The sequence below is a fragment of the Bufo bufo genome, chromosome 4, assembly GCF_905171765.1.
Source record: "Bufo bufo chromosome 4, aBufBuf1.1, whole genome shotgun sequence".
NCBI classification, from domain to species: domain Eukaryota; kingdom Metazoa; phylum Chordata; class Amphibia; order Anura; family Bufonidae; genus Bufo; species Bufo bufo.
In genome coordinates this window covers 503347160-503361634 of record NC_053392.1, presented here as the reverse complement: position 1 = coordinate 503361634, position 14475 = coordinate 503347160, and the positions used below count along the sequence as shown (strand labels likewise).

The 14475-nt window shown below is 46.6% G+C and overlaps 1 protein-coding gene across 1 annotated transcript in view; it reads left to right on the top strand.

Moving 5' to 3' along the window:
* NPHP1 (nephrocystin 1) overlaps positions 1-14475 on the top strand; it is a 95286-nt gene that overhangs the window by 35293 nt on the left and 45518 nt on the right. The window contains 6 exon segments of the mRNA XM_040429633.1: positions 3818-3869; positions 4000-4084; positions 4634-4728; positions 9460-9588; positions 11476-11550; positions 11719-11829. Of these exon segments, the coding sequence (XP_040285567.1) occupies positions 3818-3869; positions 4000-4084; positions 4634-4728; positions 9460-9588; positions 11476-11550; positions 11719-11829 (547 nt within the window).

Below are 14475 nucleotides of genomic sequence, written 5' to 3'. Positions count from 1 at the left end.
GTTCACCAAAGCCCATAATTCTCAGGACCCCCCACAAATACCTCCATTCCACACTATCAAACGCCTTAGCGGCGTCAAGCGCAAGCAAGGCCCTGTCACCACCATTATCCGCCGGAATATTTAAGCTAGTGTACAGCCTACGAAGGTTAATAGCCGTTGATTTTCCTGGCATAAATCCCGTCTGATCCGGATGTACTATGGTCAGAATTACCTTGGACAGCCTGTTCGCCAACACCTTCGCCAGTAGCTTAACATCAGCCGTGAGAAGTGAAATTGGCCTGTAGGAATCCGGTATTTTAGGATCCTTCCCAGGCTTAGGCAAAACCACAATTATAGCTTCCTGCATTGAATGTGGTAACGAACCTGCCTCCAATGAGTGCTCAAACACCTTAAGTAATTCAGGGAGTAATATCCCCTGTAGTTTTTTGTATATCTCTACTGGGAGACCATCAGCTCCAGGGGCCTTACCACTTGCCATGTCCCCAAGTGCAGCTTCCAGTTCCTCTAGTGTAATCGGCTCCTCTAGCCTCTCTCTATCTTCTTCTGACAGCACCGATAACTGCGCCTCCTCTAGGAAATCCTTCAGGGCCTCATCAGAACTAGATCCAGTGGAAGTATATAGAGATACATAGAAGCTTTTTAGAATTCCTAATATTCCTTTTGTGTCCTGACAACTGTTCCCCCTGTCATCTCTCAACTCCTGAATACAAGAGGAGCCTCTCTGAGCCTGCGAGACCACTGACAACAAATGACCCACCTTCTCTCCTTCCTCAAAAGATCTCTGACGGTAAAAGCTTCTCTTTCTATCTGCGGCCTGTACCAGATGACATCTCAGCTGCTCCTGAGCAACCTCCAGCGCCTCACTACTAACCATGGTGGGGGATCTACTAAACTCTCTCTCAGCCTCGGACACTAGTACATGCGCCTTGACATCCGCCTCTCTGGTCCTGGATTTATGTTTGTTGATTTCTTTCATCAGAACTCCCCTCAGAAATGCTTTCATGGCGTCCCATACACCTGGTATCGAAGCCGACCCTGTATTGATATCAAAAAATTCCTTAATTTCCATAGAAATCCCAGATAGGTCACCCAACACATTCAACCAATGAGGATTACACTTCCACAGCCTCGGTCCCTGTCTGAGCACCCCCAGGCACAAGTCAATCTGCACCAGAGAATGGTCAGACAACGACCGAGGATGATAAACAACATCCCTAACTAGTGGTAGCATTATGTCGTTAACAAGGGCCAGATCTATACGCGATAGTGAATGGTGCGTGGCGGATCTACATGAATATTCACGCTTATCCGGGTTACGCCGTCTCCATACATCTTGCACTCCTACCTCACCCAAAATATTCCTGAGAGCCGCACTCCCCGGTGAACCACCTGCTCCCTCCACCCGGCATCTATCTAGGGAGTCATTCATCGTGCAATTAAAGTCCCCAACCAACAGCCACGGCAGCCCAGGGAAGTCCGCCACAAAGCCCATGATCTCTCTTATTAATGGGGAAGCAAACGGTGGAGGCACATACACAGACACCAGCACCAGCTGTATTCCATCTACCTTACACACCACACACACATACCTGCCCTCAGCGTCCACACACTCCTGCATATGTTCATACCTGATACTCCTATGCACAATCATACTTACACCTCTAGAATGAGAGGAATGAGTTGAATGTAACGCATGGATCACCCAATTTTTATTCATCCAGTGTAAATTTTCTCCTGTCAAATGCGTTTCCTGAAGACAACATATAGCCGGCTGAAACCGCCCCAGATACTGAAAAATACACTGTCTTTTCCGTGCTTCAGCCATCCCTCTCACATTCCAGCTTAAGATTCTAATCGCCTGTGACATGGTAAAATTTTAAACCATATTTGAATCTCACACCCCATTCAGATAACACTCGCTCATAGTTCAAGACCCTAACCTTCCCCCCCAACCTTTTCCCTACCCCCCCACCCCCCTCCCTCCCTCTCATACTCCGGTTACTGTAGCTGGGGAAACCTTTCCCTTTCTTATCCACTTCCCACATTAAAACAAGGCAATCCGAGAGCAACACGCCCTTCAACCTACAATAAGCATAACAATTTATAACACTTTTCCTCAGGTAGAGAATCCTCCCCACAACTGAGAAATACATTTTACTATCATTACCGCCTGCTCCCTCCTCAGGAACTACCATTTGGTAGCATTACATAATACACTCCCTAACTGGTGCAACATTTAAAGCAATCCTAGAGTGTAAATGCATATATAACTTGAACATAAGAAACGTATATCTGCCTCCTTCAAGTGTCCAGGGCCCCACTTCTCAATTGTCGCTCGTGGACGTCCAGCCACTGCGTCGCCTCCTCCGGATCTTCAAAAAATCTGGTGGATCCCAATGCCACCACACGCAGTTTAGCAGGAAACAGCATAGCGTACTGGACTTGTAGAGCTCTCAGCCTTTTCTTTATATCCATAAATCTGCTTCTCCTCCGCTGCACTTCGTTGGAATAATCCGGAAATATGGATACTTTCACCCCATTCAGGACCATCTCCTCATTGTCCCTAGATTGTCGCAGGATAGTGTCCCGGTCTTTAAAATGGAGTATCTTCGCCAGTATGGGACGGGGAGGTCTGCCAGGCGGAAGCGGCCGCATGGGGACTCTGTGCGCCCGCTCCACCGCATATAATGAGGATAGACCTTTTCCATGAAATAATTGGTGCAGCCATTTTTCCACAAATTCGGTGGCATTATCCCCCTCCGTCTTCTCTGGCACACCCACAATCCGCAGGTTATTCCTTCTGGACCTGTTCTCCAGGTCATCTGTTTTGGCGTATAACGCCGCTATATCTTTAGCAGATGATTTTGCCGCCATTTGCATAGGCTGGATAACGTCCTCAATAGTGGACACCCTCTTCTCCAATTCAGAGGTGCGTTCTGTGATTTTGTGTAGGTCATGCCTAATTAAAGACACATCCGACCTCAGGCTGCCAACCTGTACTGTAAGCACCTTCAGTGTGCTGTTACAACTGGCCACAGCGGCCATAATATCTTTTAGAGTAGGCTCTGCTCCATCCACAACTTTAGGGCCTACCGCGTCTTTTGCCGGCCGTGCAGGGGTTAATGGCGGCCAATTTACCGCGTCCAGGGTCTCCCCGTCGGTGGATTCATCCTCTTGTCCAGAGGAAACCTGAGCGTCCATCTCCTTCTCCTCAGCCCAGTCTCCCCCAGCACTCTCCGTGCGAGCAAACCTGCTCAGCTTTGCGGCAGCCGTCTGTCTCGTCTTGGGCTGTAAGGCCGGCCCCTCTTCTTCCTCGGCGCCATGCCGACTCTCCTCTGGCCTGTCACAGCGCGGCCCTTTACCGGACTTTCTAGGCATGTCGGGACTCAAAAGATCAGCACCACACTCTCCTGTCTCCTCTCAACCACCAGGTAGGCAAGGATCTGCGAAATAGGGGGTTGCTACCACTCTAAGATCAGGATGTCTGCAGGAGCTCAGTGCGGTGCGACCTACTCCATGCGCTCTCAGGCCACGCCCCCCAAAATCCGACTTTTTAACTTGCCTTGGAACATGACAAGGGAAAATATCCATCTCTAGACAGCTGTTTCGGGGGCTTGCCCCTTGTCAGTATGGAGTAGGATTCTGGTTGGCTGAGTCCGATGCCTTGGCTTCAGTTAAAGGTGATAAATGTCAGTTGGAAAACCCCTTTAATCATAAATGTTCTGTTGCACAGTTCATTTGCACTAGTGTATTTACTTGTGCATGTTTGGATTCTGTAAATGTAATTTTAGACAGATTTTGTTTTCCATACTAATAGGCCTGCAGAAGACACGGTATCTCAAATGAGCACTTCTAGGAAAACCCAAGAGGTAGGAAATATGTAGTTATTATAGTGACTGGCTTAGAATTTGTTTTCAGTTATTGTTAATGACACTACCACCATATTTTACATGTTTTTTTCTTAAAATGATTAACAATGATATTTTTCTGTCCTTGAAGATAAGTGCTACAGAAGCATTGGCTACAATGGGCACCATACCTACTGGGTTCCGAACATCAACTCTATCACCGCTTTTAGAAAATGGTAGGAATATTATTATTCTTCTGTAGTTCTTTTATACTAAGTGTAGGAATATATTTTGTGTGGTTGGGTTGCAATTAGTAAGTCGTCCTTGTAATGCATGGACAAGACAGGGGGAGAAAAAATGTACTATATGCTAAGGGAGGGGTGCACAACCTGCGGCCTGGGGGCCACATGCGTTCCTGAATATAATTCTGTGCGGCCCCCAACTATCTGGTTACAGACTTGTCATTCTCCCATTAGATGGCAATCCTGGAGGTGTAACCAGACATTTATAGTATATACTGTATGTACAATATGTATGTATTTCAATCTGTAATACCCCTTTAACTTTTATTTTCGGCCTTTTGGATTCCTTCAGTCTGACAATGTGGCCACCAACCAGAAAAGGTTGTGCACCCCTGTGCTAAGGGATTCTTTCTGCTACAAAAATGCATTGTCACTTTACATTTGTACATATAGTTATGGAGAGAAATGGGGAATTGTGTTCTTGTTTTTTTAAGTCAATGTATTAAAACCATTATTGTAAAGTGGACTACATTTCTCATATAGGAGATCAGTATAAAGCCGGTAGATACCTTCAGCCTGAACTCACCTCGTCACAACTGGGCTTTAAGGATCTGTTGTGGGACTCAGGGACAGGAGGGGTAAGTTCTACGTCAGGGGAGAACACTTTCAGTCAGCAGCTCCTCTCTAATTCGTGGTGCAGCAAGAAACCTTTATGAATATCCTTGTTTAAAGCACCATGATCCTTTCTCATCCGTATCATTGGGGGACACAGGCTTGACCATGGGTATAGCTATGGCCACAAGTCCCCTCTGTTCCGGTGTAGCGTCCCTCACCAAGGGGCCGCACACCGAAGGTGGTGATCCGGCTGGAGTCAGGGGGGCAGAAGACACCGACAGGTGAGTATAGGACCCAGTGGCCCCTACTGCCCAGCCTATGGTAGAGCCGGAGTGGGCGTGTTTCCTGTCAAGGATGGTACAGGATGTCTCCAATACCAACAAAACTGTTGTGGAATTATTGGGGCGTTTGTCGGCATGGCAGTCTTCTAACCTGTCCGACTCTGGGGATCAGGGGGCTCACCCCCATCGCGGTCGCTCCGCAAAACGGGTCAGAACATCTTCCCTCAAAAGGATGTCAGTGTCTCCCGTTTCCTCGGCCTCTCCTCCCCCGACTAGAGAATCGTACTCTAGCGTGTCCTCAGTGGAAGAGGCATGTTCTGAGGGGGGGGGGGGGGTCAGACGAGGATGATGTCTCCCTGGAGGGTCAGTCGTACAAACTGTCCTCTATGGTGGACAATCTTATTACAGCGGTTATTGAGACGTTTCAGGTTGAGGACCCCACACCTTCATCGGCTAGCTTGTTTTTTTCCTTTAGAAGGTCCCGTCGTGCACACAAGTGTATTTTCCCAACCACCAGGAGTTTGGTTCCGCTCTGTCCAAGGAGTGGAATTTTCTTGATAGACGCTTTGCCTTGCTGAGGCGCTTTAACGTCCTTTATCCATTTCCAGAGTAGTTGACTAAGAAGCGGTCATCCTCACCTATAGTGGACCTGCCAGTTTCCCGCTTGGCTAAGCATATTACCTTGCCAATGGCGGATGGGGCTTCCTTCAGGATAAGAAGCTGGAAGGTTTTGCAAAATCTTCCTTTGAAGCAGTGGGCACAGCACTGCAGCCTGTGTTTGCTTCGACTTGGGTGAGCAAGGCTATGGGGGAGTGGGCGAATAATTTACGTCAGGGTCTCGCCGCCGGAGTTCCCTCGGAGGAACTGGCTGATGTGGCCCTGCAGCTCTCTCATGCCAGTGCGTATATTTGTGAACCCTCTTTGGACGCGGCCAGGTTTATAGCCCGCTTGTCAGCCCTGTTGGTGGCTATTCGCCGTACCTTGTGGCTCTCTAACTGGGAGGCAGATAATGCATCAAAGCATCCTCCCCTTTGACAGCAGCAGACTGTTTGGTAAGCGCCTGGATGAGATCATTGCGGATGCTACAGGTGGTAAGAGCACTCATTTACCACAGAATAGGGGGCGGTTGAGTAAGTAAAAAAAGCGGAAGCCTTTTTTTTGTCCCTTTCGCAGTTTTTCCAGCCCTAAGAGGTTGGTCCCGGATCAGAAGCGCAAACCTTCATTCAAGCCTCGCCCTTCCTTGCGTCCCCGGCAACAGGGCTCCAAGTCCTATAACCCCAAGACCTCTGCTGCATGACTGGCGGCGTCTGGCGCCCACCGATCGGGTGGGAGGCCGGCTTCACTTCTTTCGGCATGTCTGGCTGGCTCACATCTCAGATGCCTGGGTGAAAGAGGTTATTGCAGAAGGCTACAAGCTGGAATTCAAGTCTTCCCGTCCGTCCCGGTTTTTTCGGTCTTCCCCCTTGACCCCCCCTTGGCTGCAAGTTCCTTTTTTCAGGAGATTCACACGCTACTGCGGCAGGGGGTGATTGTTCCGGTTCCTATACAAGACCGTTTTCAAGGGTTTTACTCCAATCTTTTTGTGATTCCCAAAAAAGAGGGGACGGTTGGCTGCGTTCTGGACCTCAAGGCACTCAACTGCTTCCTCTGAATCCGCAGATTTTGAATGGAGTCCCTAAGGTCGGTCGTTGCGTCCATGGAATCGGGGGAATACCTGGCCTCAATAGACATCAAGGACGCTTATCTTCATGTGCCCATTTGCGTCGGTCATCAAAGTTTCTCCGGTTCGCTGTGGGGGCAGCTCATTTACAGTTTGTGGCCCATCCGTTTGACCTGGCCACAGCTCCCAGGGTTTTTACAAAGGTTCTGGCAGCTGTCATGGCCCTGCTCCATGCCAGGGGGATTGTGGCGATTCCTTACTTGGACGACATCTTGGTAAAGGGGCCGTCTTTCCGGGTGACGCAGGACAGCCTGCGCATAGTCCTGGATAGCTTGGAGCGTTTCGGATGGATTTTGAACAGGCAGAAGTCCTGTCTTCATCCATCGCAGCGACTGACGTATCTGGGAATGGTGTTCAACACATTCCAGGCCAAGGTGTTTTTACCTTCAGAGAAGCTATCCACTCTCCGTCTTCAGGTTCTTTCCTTTTTGAGACCTTGTCCTCTTCCCATTTGTCAATGCATGCGGGCTCTGGGTCATATGGTCTCTGCCTTCGAGGCAGTTCCCTATGCTCAGTTTCATACCAGGACTGTTCAGCGAGCCATCCTGTCCAAATGGGACCGTTCTCCAACCTCCCTGGAGGTTGGAGAACGGTCTCTCTGCTCCGATTCGTCGGGCCCTCAGGTGGTGGTTGCTGTCTCCGATGCTGTTCTCAGGCCGCTCGTTCCTTCCGCTCCGTTGGATGGTGTTGACAACGGACGTGAGCCTCTGGTTAGGGAGTAGTGTTAGGGAATCTCTCCGTTCACTCGAGGAGTGTTCCCTCCCAATCAATGTGCTGGAGTTGAGAGCAATTTGTCTCTCTCTGCGGCATTGGACCGACCAGCTCAGGGGATGTCCGGTTCGAGTGCAGTCCGACAGTTCCATGGTGGTGGCGTACCTCAATCACCAGGGCGGCACCAGGAGCCCGGCAGCCATGGAGGAGACAACCTTGATTTTCGGATGGGCAGAGAACCATGTTCCGGCGCTGTCGGCAGTTCACATTCCAGGAATTGACAACTGGACCGCAGACTTCCTCAGCCGGGAACAGCTACAGATACGGATGAGAAAACTAGATTTTTGTACTCACCATAAAATCTGTTTCTCTTCCGTTCATTGGGGGACACAGCGCCCACCCATTCTTTTTTGTTACGGCCCGGGCGGGCCTGTGTGATTCTGGGTTTGTACATAGTGTGTTTGTTTTGTCTTGCTTCTCCTACTGCTTTTGCACAAACCAATTTTGCTTAGTCCCTGTAAGAAGGGTATAGCTGAAGGGGAGGAGCTCACTTCGTTGTGCTTCGTGTCCAACTCTTAGTGGCCATAGCTATATCCATGGTCAAGCCTGTGTCCCCCAATGAACGGAAGAGAAACAGATTTTACGGGGATTACAAAAATCTAGTTTTTTCCTTATCGTAGTATGACACTGCCTACTCAAAAAACAGTGTAGGTACAACATCTGACTGACCTTTTATAAAAAATAATCTAAGACTAGGTTCACGTATGCAACAAAATTCCGTTTTTTTTTGTGCTGGTAGAAGAACAGAAAACTGGAATCGCTGAATTCAGCATACGCTGGCCACCACTGGCGTCTGATGGATCCCACTGGATCTCTCAGGTTGCTGGTGTGGATTCCGGCATTCTGCCAGACAAAATACTGCTGCATGCAGCAGTATTCTGTACATTTAAAGGCGGGTGTGCACTGGTCGATGGAGCGGCCGATTGTCGGGAAAGAAGTGTTTCTTCCTGACAGTCGGCTGCTCGCTCAGTGAAGGAGCATTTACATGCAGCCATCTCCTTCACATTACGAGGACGAGGGATTGCTGTAGCGATCCCTTGTCCTCATACAGAATCGTTGTTTCTGGCCAGTAGATCGCTGTTTAGGCAGCACAATCTGCTGGCCAGAAACGATAATTGGTTGCGCCTGCACGAACGACAGAATCACTGAATGAACAAGTGTTTTGGTCATTAAGCGGGTGATTGGTGGCACATTTAGATGGCCAGATTATCGATAACGGAGCGCAGGAATGGTCATTCCCGATAATCTGGACGATTATTGGTTTGTCTAAATCCACCTTAAGCTATATTCTTAGCAGTTTGGTCAGAGTTTAGCTATAATGAGTGTTTAGGAGACCAGATATAAGGTCTTCACATGAGCCATCAGCTGATGAGACAGAGAAGTGACGCTCAGCAAACAGATTTTCAGCCCTTGTATCTCAAAAACGGTTATACATTTTAATAAAGCCCAATTGAAAAAATGATTTATAGCCCGAAACGAGTAAATTGCAATAATAAAAAAATGCCCGATGGTGTCCATATACAGTGCTTACATTGCCCTATAGCACACCTATACATGAATGTTATGGTACCTTTGTCTTTAGACTTGCAGAAGCTGGAAAAACGAACTTTGATTGATATGCAAATAAGCCCTCGCAAGTGCCCAGGGGCGGCGTTCACTGTGTTGGTGCCCAGGCTGCCCTGCCTTTTTTCATTGTTCCCCAGCCTCTGCATATGCCCGCCCTCCTATTCCCTTGCGTCATCCTAAGGTCCGGCCGAGATCCCGCGACTGTGCACTGCCTCGCTTTAACTACTGTGCATGATTAACTACGGCATCACTTTAACTACTGCGCATGCTTCGGCGAACGGCGCAAAACCAGCCGTTCGCCAGAGCATGCGCAGTAGTTAAAGCGATGCCGTGCCAACAATGTTCTGTTCTGTTCTCTGCTCAGACAGTGGTCTGCTATAGTAACACCATATCGTTTTGTAAATTTGTAAATGTAGATTCTGCCACTTCCCACTCGAGTCTCTGTGTCTTTGACATTATGGAGCTGTAAGATGATACCTCTCCCCGGGGCTAGCATCCAGATTCTGAGCAGACATGTGCGACTCTGTCTATTCGATGGAAATAAGGTAAGCATTTTTATTGAGCATTAGCATTGCTAATATAGTGCTACAGTTTTTACAGTAGCATTTATGTGAAATACCCTCCCTCTAAAATGAATAAAATGTCTACAGATATCATCTCTAAAAACTGGACATATTTTATAGCATTGTTAAATGTTTTAGTCAGCAATTTTTTTCTTATTTATTGTCAGTGAATCCATGTGACCAGTAAGATCATATATCTGCCTAGATCAGTGGTGGCGAACCTATGGCACGGGTGCCAGAGGCAGCACTCGGAGCCCTTTCTGTGGGCACCCACAGTCTATGGTGTACCAATATGCCTTAGACTTTTCCTGCCATTCATCAGCGCAGGGCGCACTATGAACAGCACAGGCAGCGCACTGAATGTAGGCAGGTTATTATCGCTAAATGATAAAGTACATGGAAGATATACTATATTGGACTGTAGTATTCAGGGTAAATTGCTGTGTTGGCACTATGCGATAAATAACTGGGTTTTGGGTTGCAGTTTGGGCACTCGGTCTGTAAAAGGTTTGCCATCACTGGCCTAGACATTCAATGATGCCAGAACTGATGATATATCACTACCGAAATAGGAGGATTTGCCTTTAATAGTATTGGAAATCTTGATGACAGCTGTAATTGTGAACTTATTGCTTGTCACGTAGCTTTCTAAGATACATCGGTACCTAAGGAATGGCTGAATAAAAGTCTTAAGGTGGTCATACACATTATACTTTTGTCAGCCAAACCCGCCATTCTCGATGGGCTTGGCTGAAATGCTAATGTGTGTGGGGAGCTCCTGACTCTCCCCAGATATAATGTTGAGGAAAACAAGGATCAGGCGAAATGAATACATTCAGCTGATCCTTTTGTTCTCCGGGGAGGCAAGCCGCCAGAAGCAAAGATTTAAACAAATAAAAGGTTTACTGACTCATTACCAATAAAACTATCATATTAATCGTTCTGCTTCGCTCCTCCTTCTCTACAGCATAATGCCTCCATTGCATTTATATGGTGAGAGGTTACGTTTAAGTACCTATATGTGTTGTTTTTTTATTCTTTTTGGAAGGGTGCTCTTTAAATGTTAAAGGGGTTTTCCGGGATTTTCATATTGATGGCCTATCCTCAGGATAGGTTATCAATATGAGATTTGTAGGGGACAGACACCCAGCACCCCTGCCGATCAGATGTTTGAGGAAGCCGCAGCGCCCCTCATGGCATACTAAGCACAGTGCCGTACATTGAACAGCGGCGGTGTTTGGAATTGTGCTCAACCCCATTCACTTGAAAGGGACTGAGCTGAGTCTAGGCCATATGACCGATGAACGTGATGTCACTGGCCTAGGAAAAGGCTGTAGCACTCACAGAGCATAACGCCCTGTTCATACAGCTGATTGGCAGGGCTGCTGGTAGTTGGACCCCCACTGATCTGATATTGATGACCCATTCTGAGGATGGGCTATAAATATCAAAATCCCAGAGAACCCCTTTACTGTGGTTTAGCATAAATTAGAAAAGTCTCAGAGGCACATTTATTAAGACCGATGTTTTAGACGCCGGTCTTAATAAAAGCCCATAACTGGCGGAGGATGCGCCAAAGTTATGAAGAGAGGCCGGCCTCTCCATAGCTTCGGCGCATCCAGCGCCAGTTCTAAATGTAAGACTGCTTCCTAGCTGTCTTGCATTTAGACTTTTTTTTTACGTATTTCAACTTAGTAAATTGTTGCTGTATGGACATGCATGAGTTAAGAGACATTGCAATTATATATTTAACTGTCTGTCTATCTATCCTATCTATCTATCTATCTATCTATCTATCTATCTATCTATCTATCTATCTATCCAGTCTATATACGTACAATGATATTCCGTGCAATTCTGTATTTTCAGGTTTTAAGCAACATTCAAACTGTGAGGGCTACATGGCTCCCCAAAAATTCAAGAACATGGACATTTTCTCCAAGGGTAAATGTTTTATCCATCTTCTTTACAGATTATTACTAGTTCAGTACGGTGCTGTATCCTAAAGCAGATCTAAAATCATGCTCCTAAATAATAAAAAATCTCCTCATTCCAGGCAAACACATATACATACATTTCATCTGACATCTAAGATTGTGACTTTGTGTTTAGGTCACAGGGATACTTCCTAGCTTGCTGGACGGGGACTGTTTTGTAAGGTCTTGCAGTCAGTCCCCCGAAATAGGAATCCTCTTTGAAGTTGGCGTTACCTATATTCGCAATGTAAGTGTTCCGTGAAATGGGGAAAAATGAGTAATTGTTTTATGTATTACTTTCATTGCCTGCCTTGGGACTATCACACTCATCCTCTAACATCTTGTATGCACCTGTCAACATTTTTATGACCTTGTATATAGATTGCGTAAAGTCTGACCACTGGATAGAGTAAAGGGGGTTCTGATATTTATATTGGTGGCCTATCCTTAGCTTTATATTTCTTCAGTTACTGGTTTTATGTTTTAAGAACAATACAAGTATGCACTCCTTCTCTGGTCTGGAAATGCACAAACCCCATCCTTCCACTAGATATCTTGGTTTGTAGAGTGAAACTAAATCGCACCTCCTCATTCCTATACTATTGACTACTGTATGTAATAAGCAGCATTTCTTATGATAAAACATGGCTATACAGCGGTTATATCAATCATTTGCTGTGCACTATAAAGAGGCAATTAGTATACAGTTTGATCAAAGAGCATAGGCCCACTTACCGCGACAAGGTTGCCTCTTGTTAAGTGGGAACCTACTCTAACCGTAGCGCAGTGCCGTGTGGCGACCACCGCGTCTCCACACTGCTCCAGCAGGCAATGGGATCCAGCAGCCAACCAGTTACCCCGCTGTACAGCGGAGCCACCTAGGCCTCGGATCCCACAGCTCCACCAGCACAGCACAGAAACAGCGACGGCCGCCATCCAGCGCCGCAATGTGAACTGGTGCTAAGGGATCACCTGTTCACAGCTTCTCAGGAACTCCAACTGAGATGTGGTAGGAATTAAAACCCTGTGCAGACTTCTGCTAATTTAAGTAAAGAGCACCTGTGCCACATGGGGAGGAGTGCTGACTTAGTATGGGGGAGAAAAGACTATAGCGCAATGAAATCATGGTTTGTAGAGTGAAACTAAATCGCACCTCCTCATTCCTATACTATTGACTACTGTACGTAATAAGCAGCATTTCTTATGATAAAACATGGCTATACAGCGGTTATATCAATCATTTGCTGTGCACTATAAAGAGGCAATTGGTATACAGTTTGATCAAAGAGCATAGGCCCACTTACCGCGACAAGGTTGTCTCTGGTTCTCTGTGCTGTGCTGGTGGAGCTGTGGGATCCGAGGCCTAGGTGGCTCCGCTGTACAGCGGGGTAACTGGTTGGCTGCTGGATCCCATTGCCTGCTGGAGCAGTGTGGAGACGCGGTGGTCGCCACACGGCACTGCGCTACGGTTAGAGTAGGTTCCCACTTAACAAGAGGCAACCTTGTCGCGGTAAGTGGGCCTATGCTCTTTGATCAAACTGTATACTAATTGCCTCTTTATAGTGCACAGCAAATAATTGATATAACCGCTGTATAGCCATGTTTTATCATAAGAAATGCTGCTTATTACATACAGTAGTCAATAGTATAGGAATGAGGAGGTGCGATTTAGTTTCACTCTACAAACCATGCCTTCCACTAGATATCTCCGCATGCTATGGTTTGTACAGTGTTATTAATGGGGCACCTAAAGGTGAGCTGTCCACCAGTGATGGCTCACCTTCTCGATGGGGTGCATGAGTTCGCAAGCTCCTAATAATGGTGGACCACTGCTTGCTGACAGTGTCCATTTCTGCAGTCTGCTGCTGTCCAGAGTTTTATACTCTTCCTCATTGGTTAGTTTAAATTGCCCATCACCATAAGGTACAGTACATGTAGTCTGAACTCCTTTTTCCCCGGGTAAGTAAGTTTTGAGACCGGTGGGTGGTTTTGTATGGATAACCACAAATATAGAAAACAATAGAAGAAATATACTCAGAAAGCTACACATAAAAGTACAAAAATTACATCTTTATTATTGTTAATAAATATCAAAGAAAATTACAATAAATTGCAAGAAGTGCTGAAATGTAGAACAAAAGCCCCCCGTCCCCCCTCAAAGCTGGAGAAAAGGGTCATAAATTGCTAAATAAAAATCCAACCAAACTTGGAAACAGCTATATAATTAAAAGGGGAACTCACCTGTGTCTCATGTGACCTCCTTAACACTAATGGAATGTTAGAACACAGGCAATGTGATGGCAATGAGAGAAGTACACAATAAAAAGTGTAAATCTATCACTGGGTGATCACCCGCAATGGTGCCCCCATGTATGTTAAACTGAACCTGTGTAAAACAAACCCCACTATTGCCATCAAAAAACTATTGCCTGTAATACAAAAATACAATTACAAAGGGAGATCATATGATCACAATAAAACAGTAAAGTCCAAGCCCATAGAATAAACAAATGCAGGCCCACAACGGGTCTAGTGGTAACAAAATGCAATTTGAGAAGTAACTGACCATAAACAAGAACCCACTAAGTAACCAAACAGAGCTAACTAGTAGCATCATATAAACATGAGTTACAAACCAGTTTGGGGAGGGCCGAAAGCATGACGTACGTTTCGCTGGTGCGCTTCTTCCGGGGGTCGTGACTTACTGCGTCCCTAACCCACATATATACGGTATACCTTACATCATTAATGAGAATTGCCCCATGGGCGTCCCCCCTGTGTTCGCTGGCCAATGAGAAATCGCCCAATGTCGGCGCGGGAGTTTTAGAAACCAAGCCGCATAACCACTCATGTGCCGACTTAAGTACCGCAAGATTGTGATGTGCGATCACGT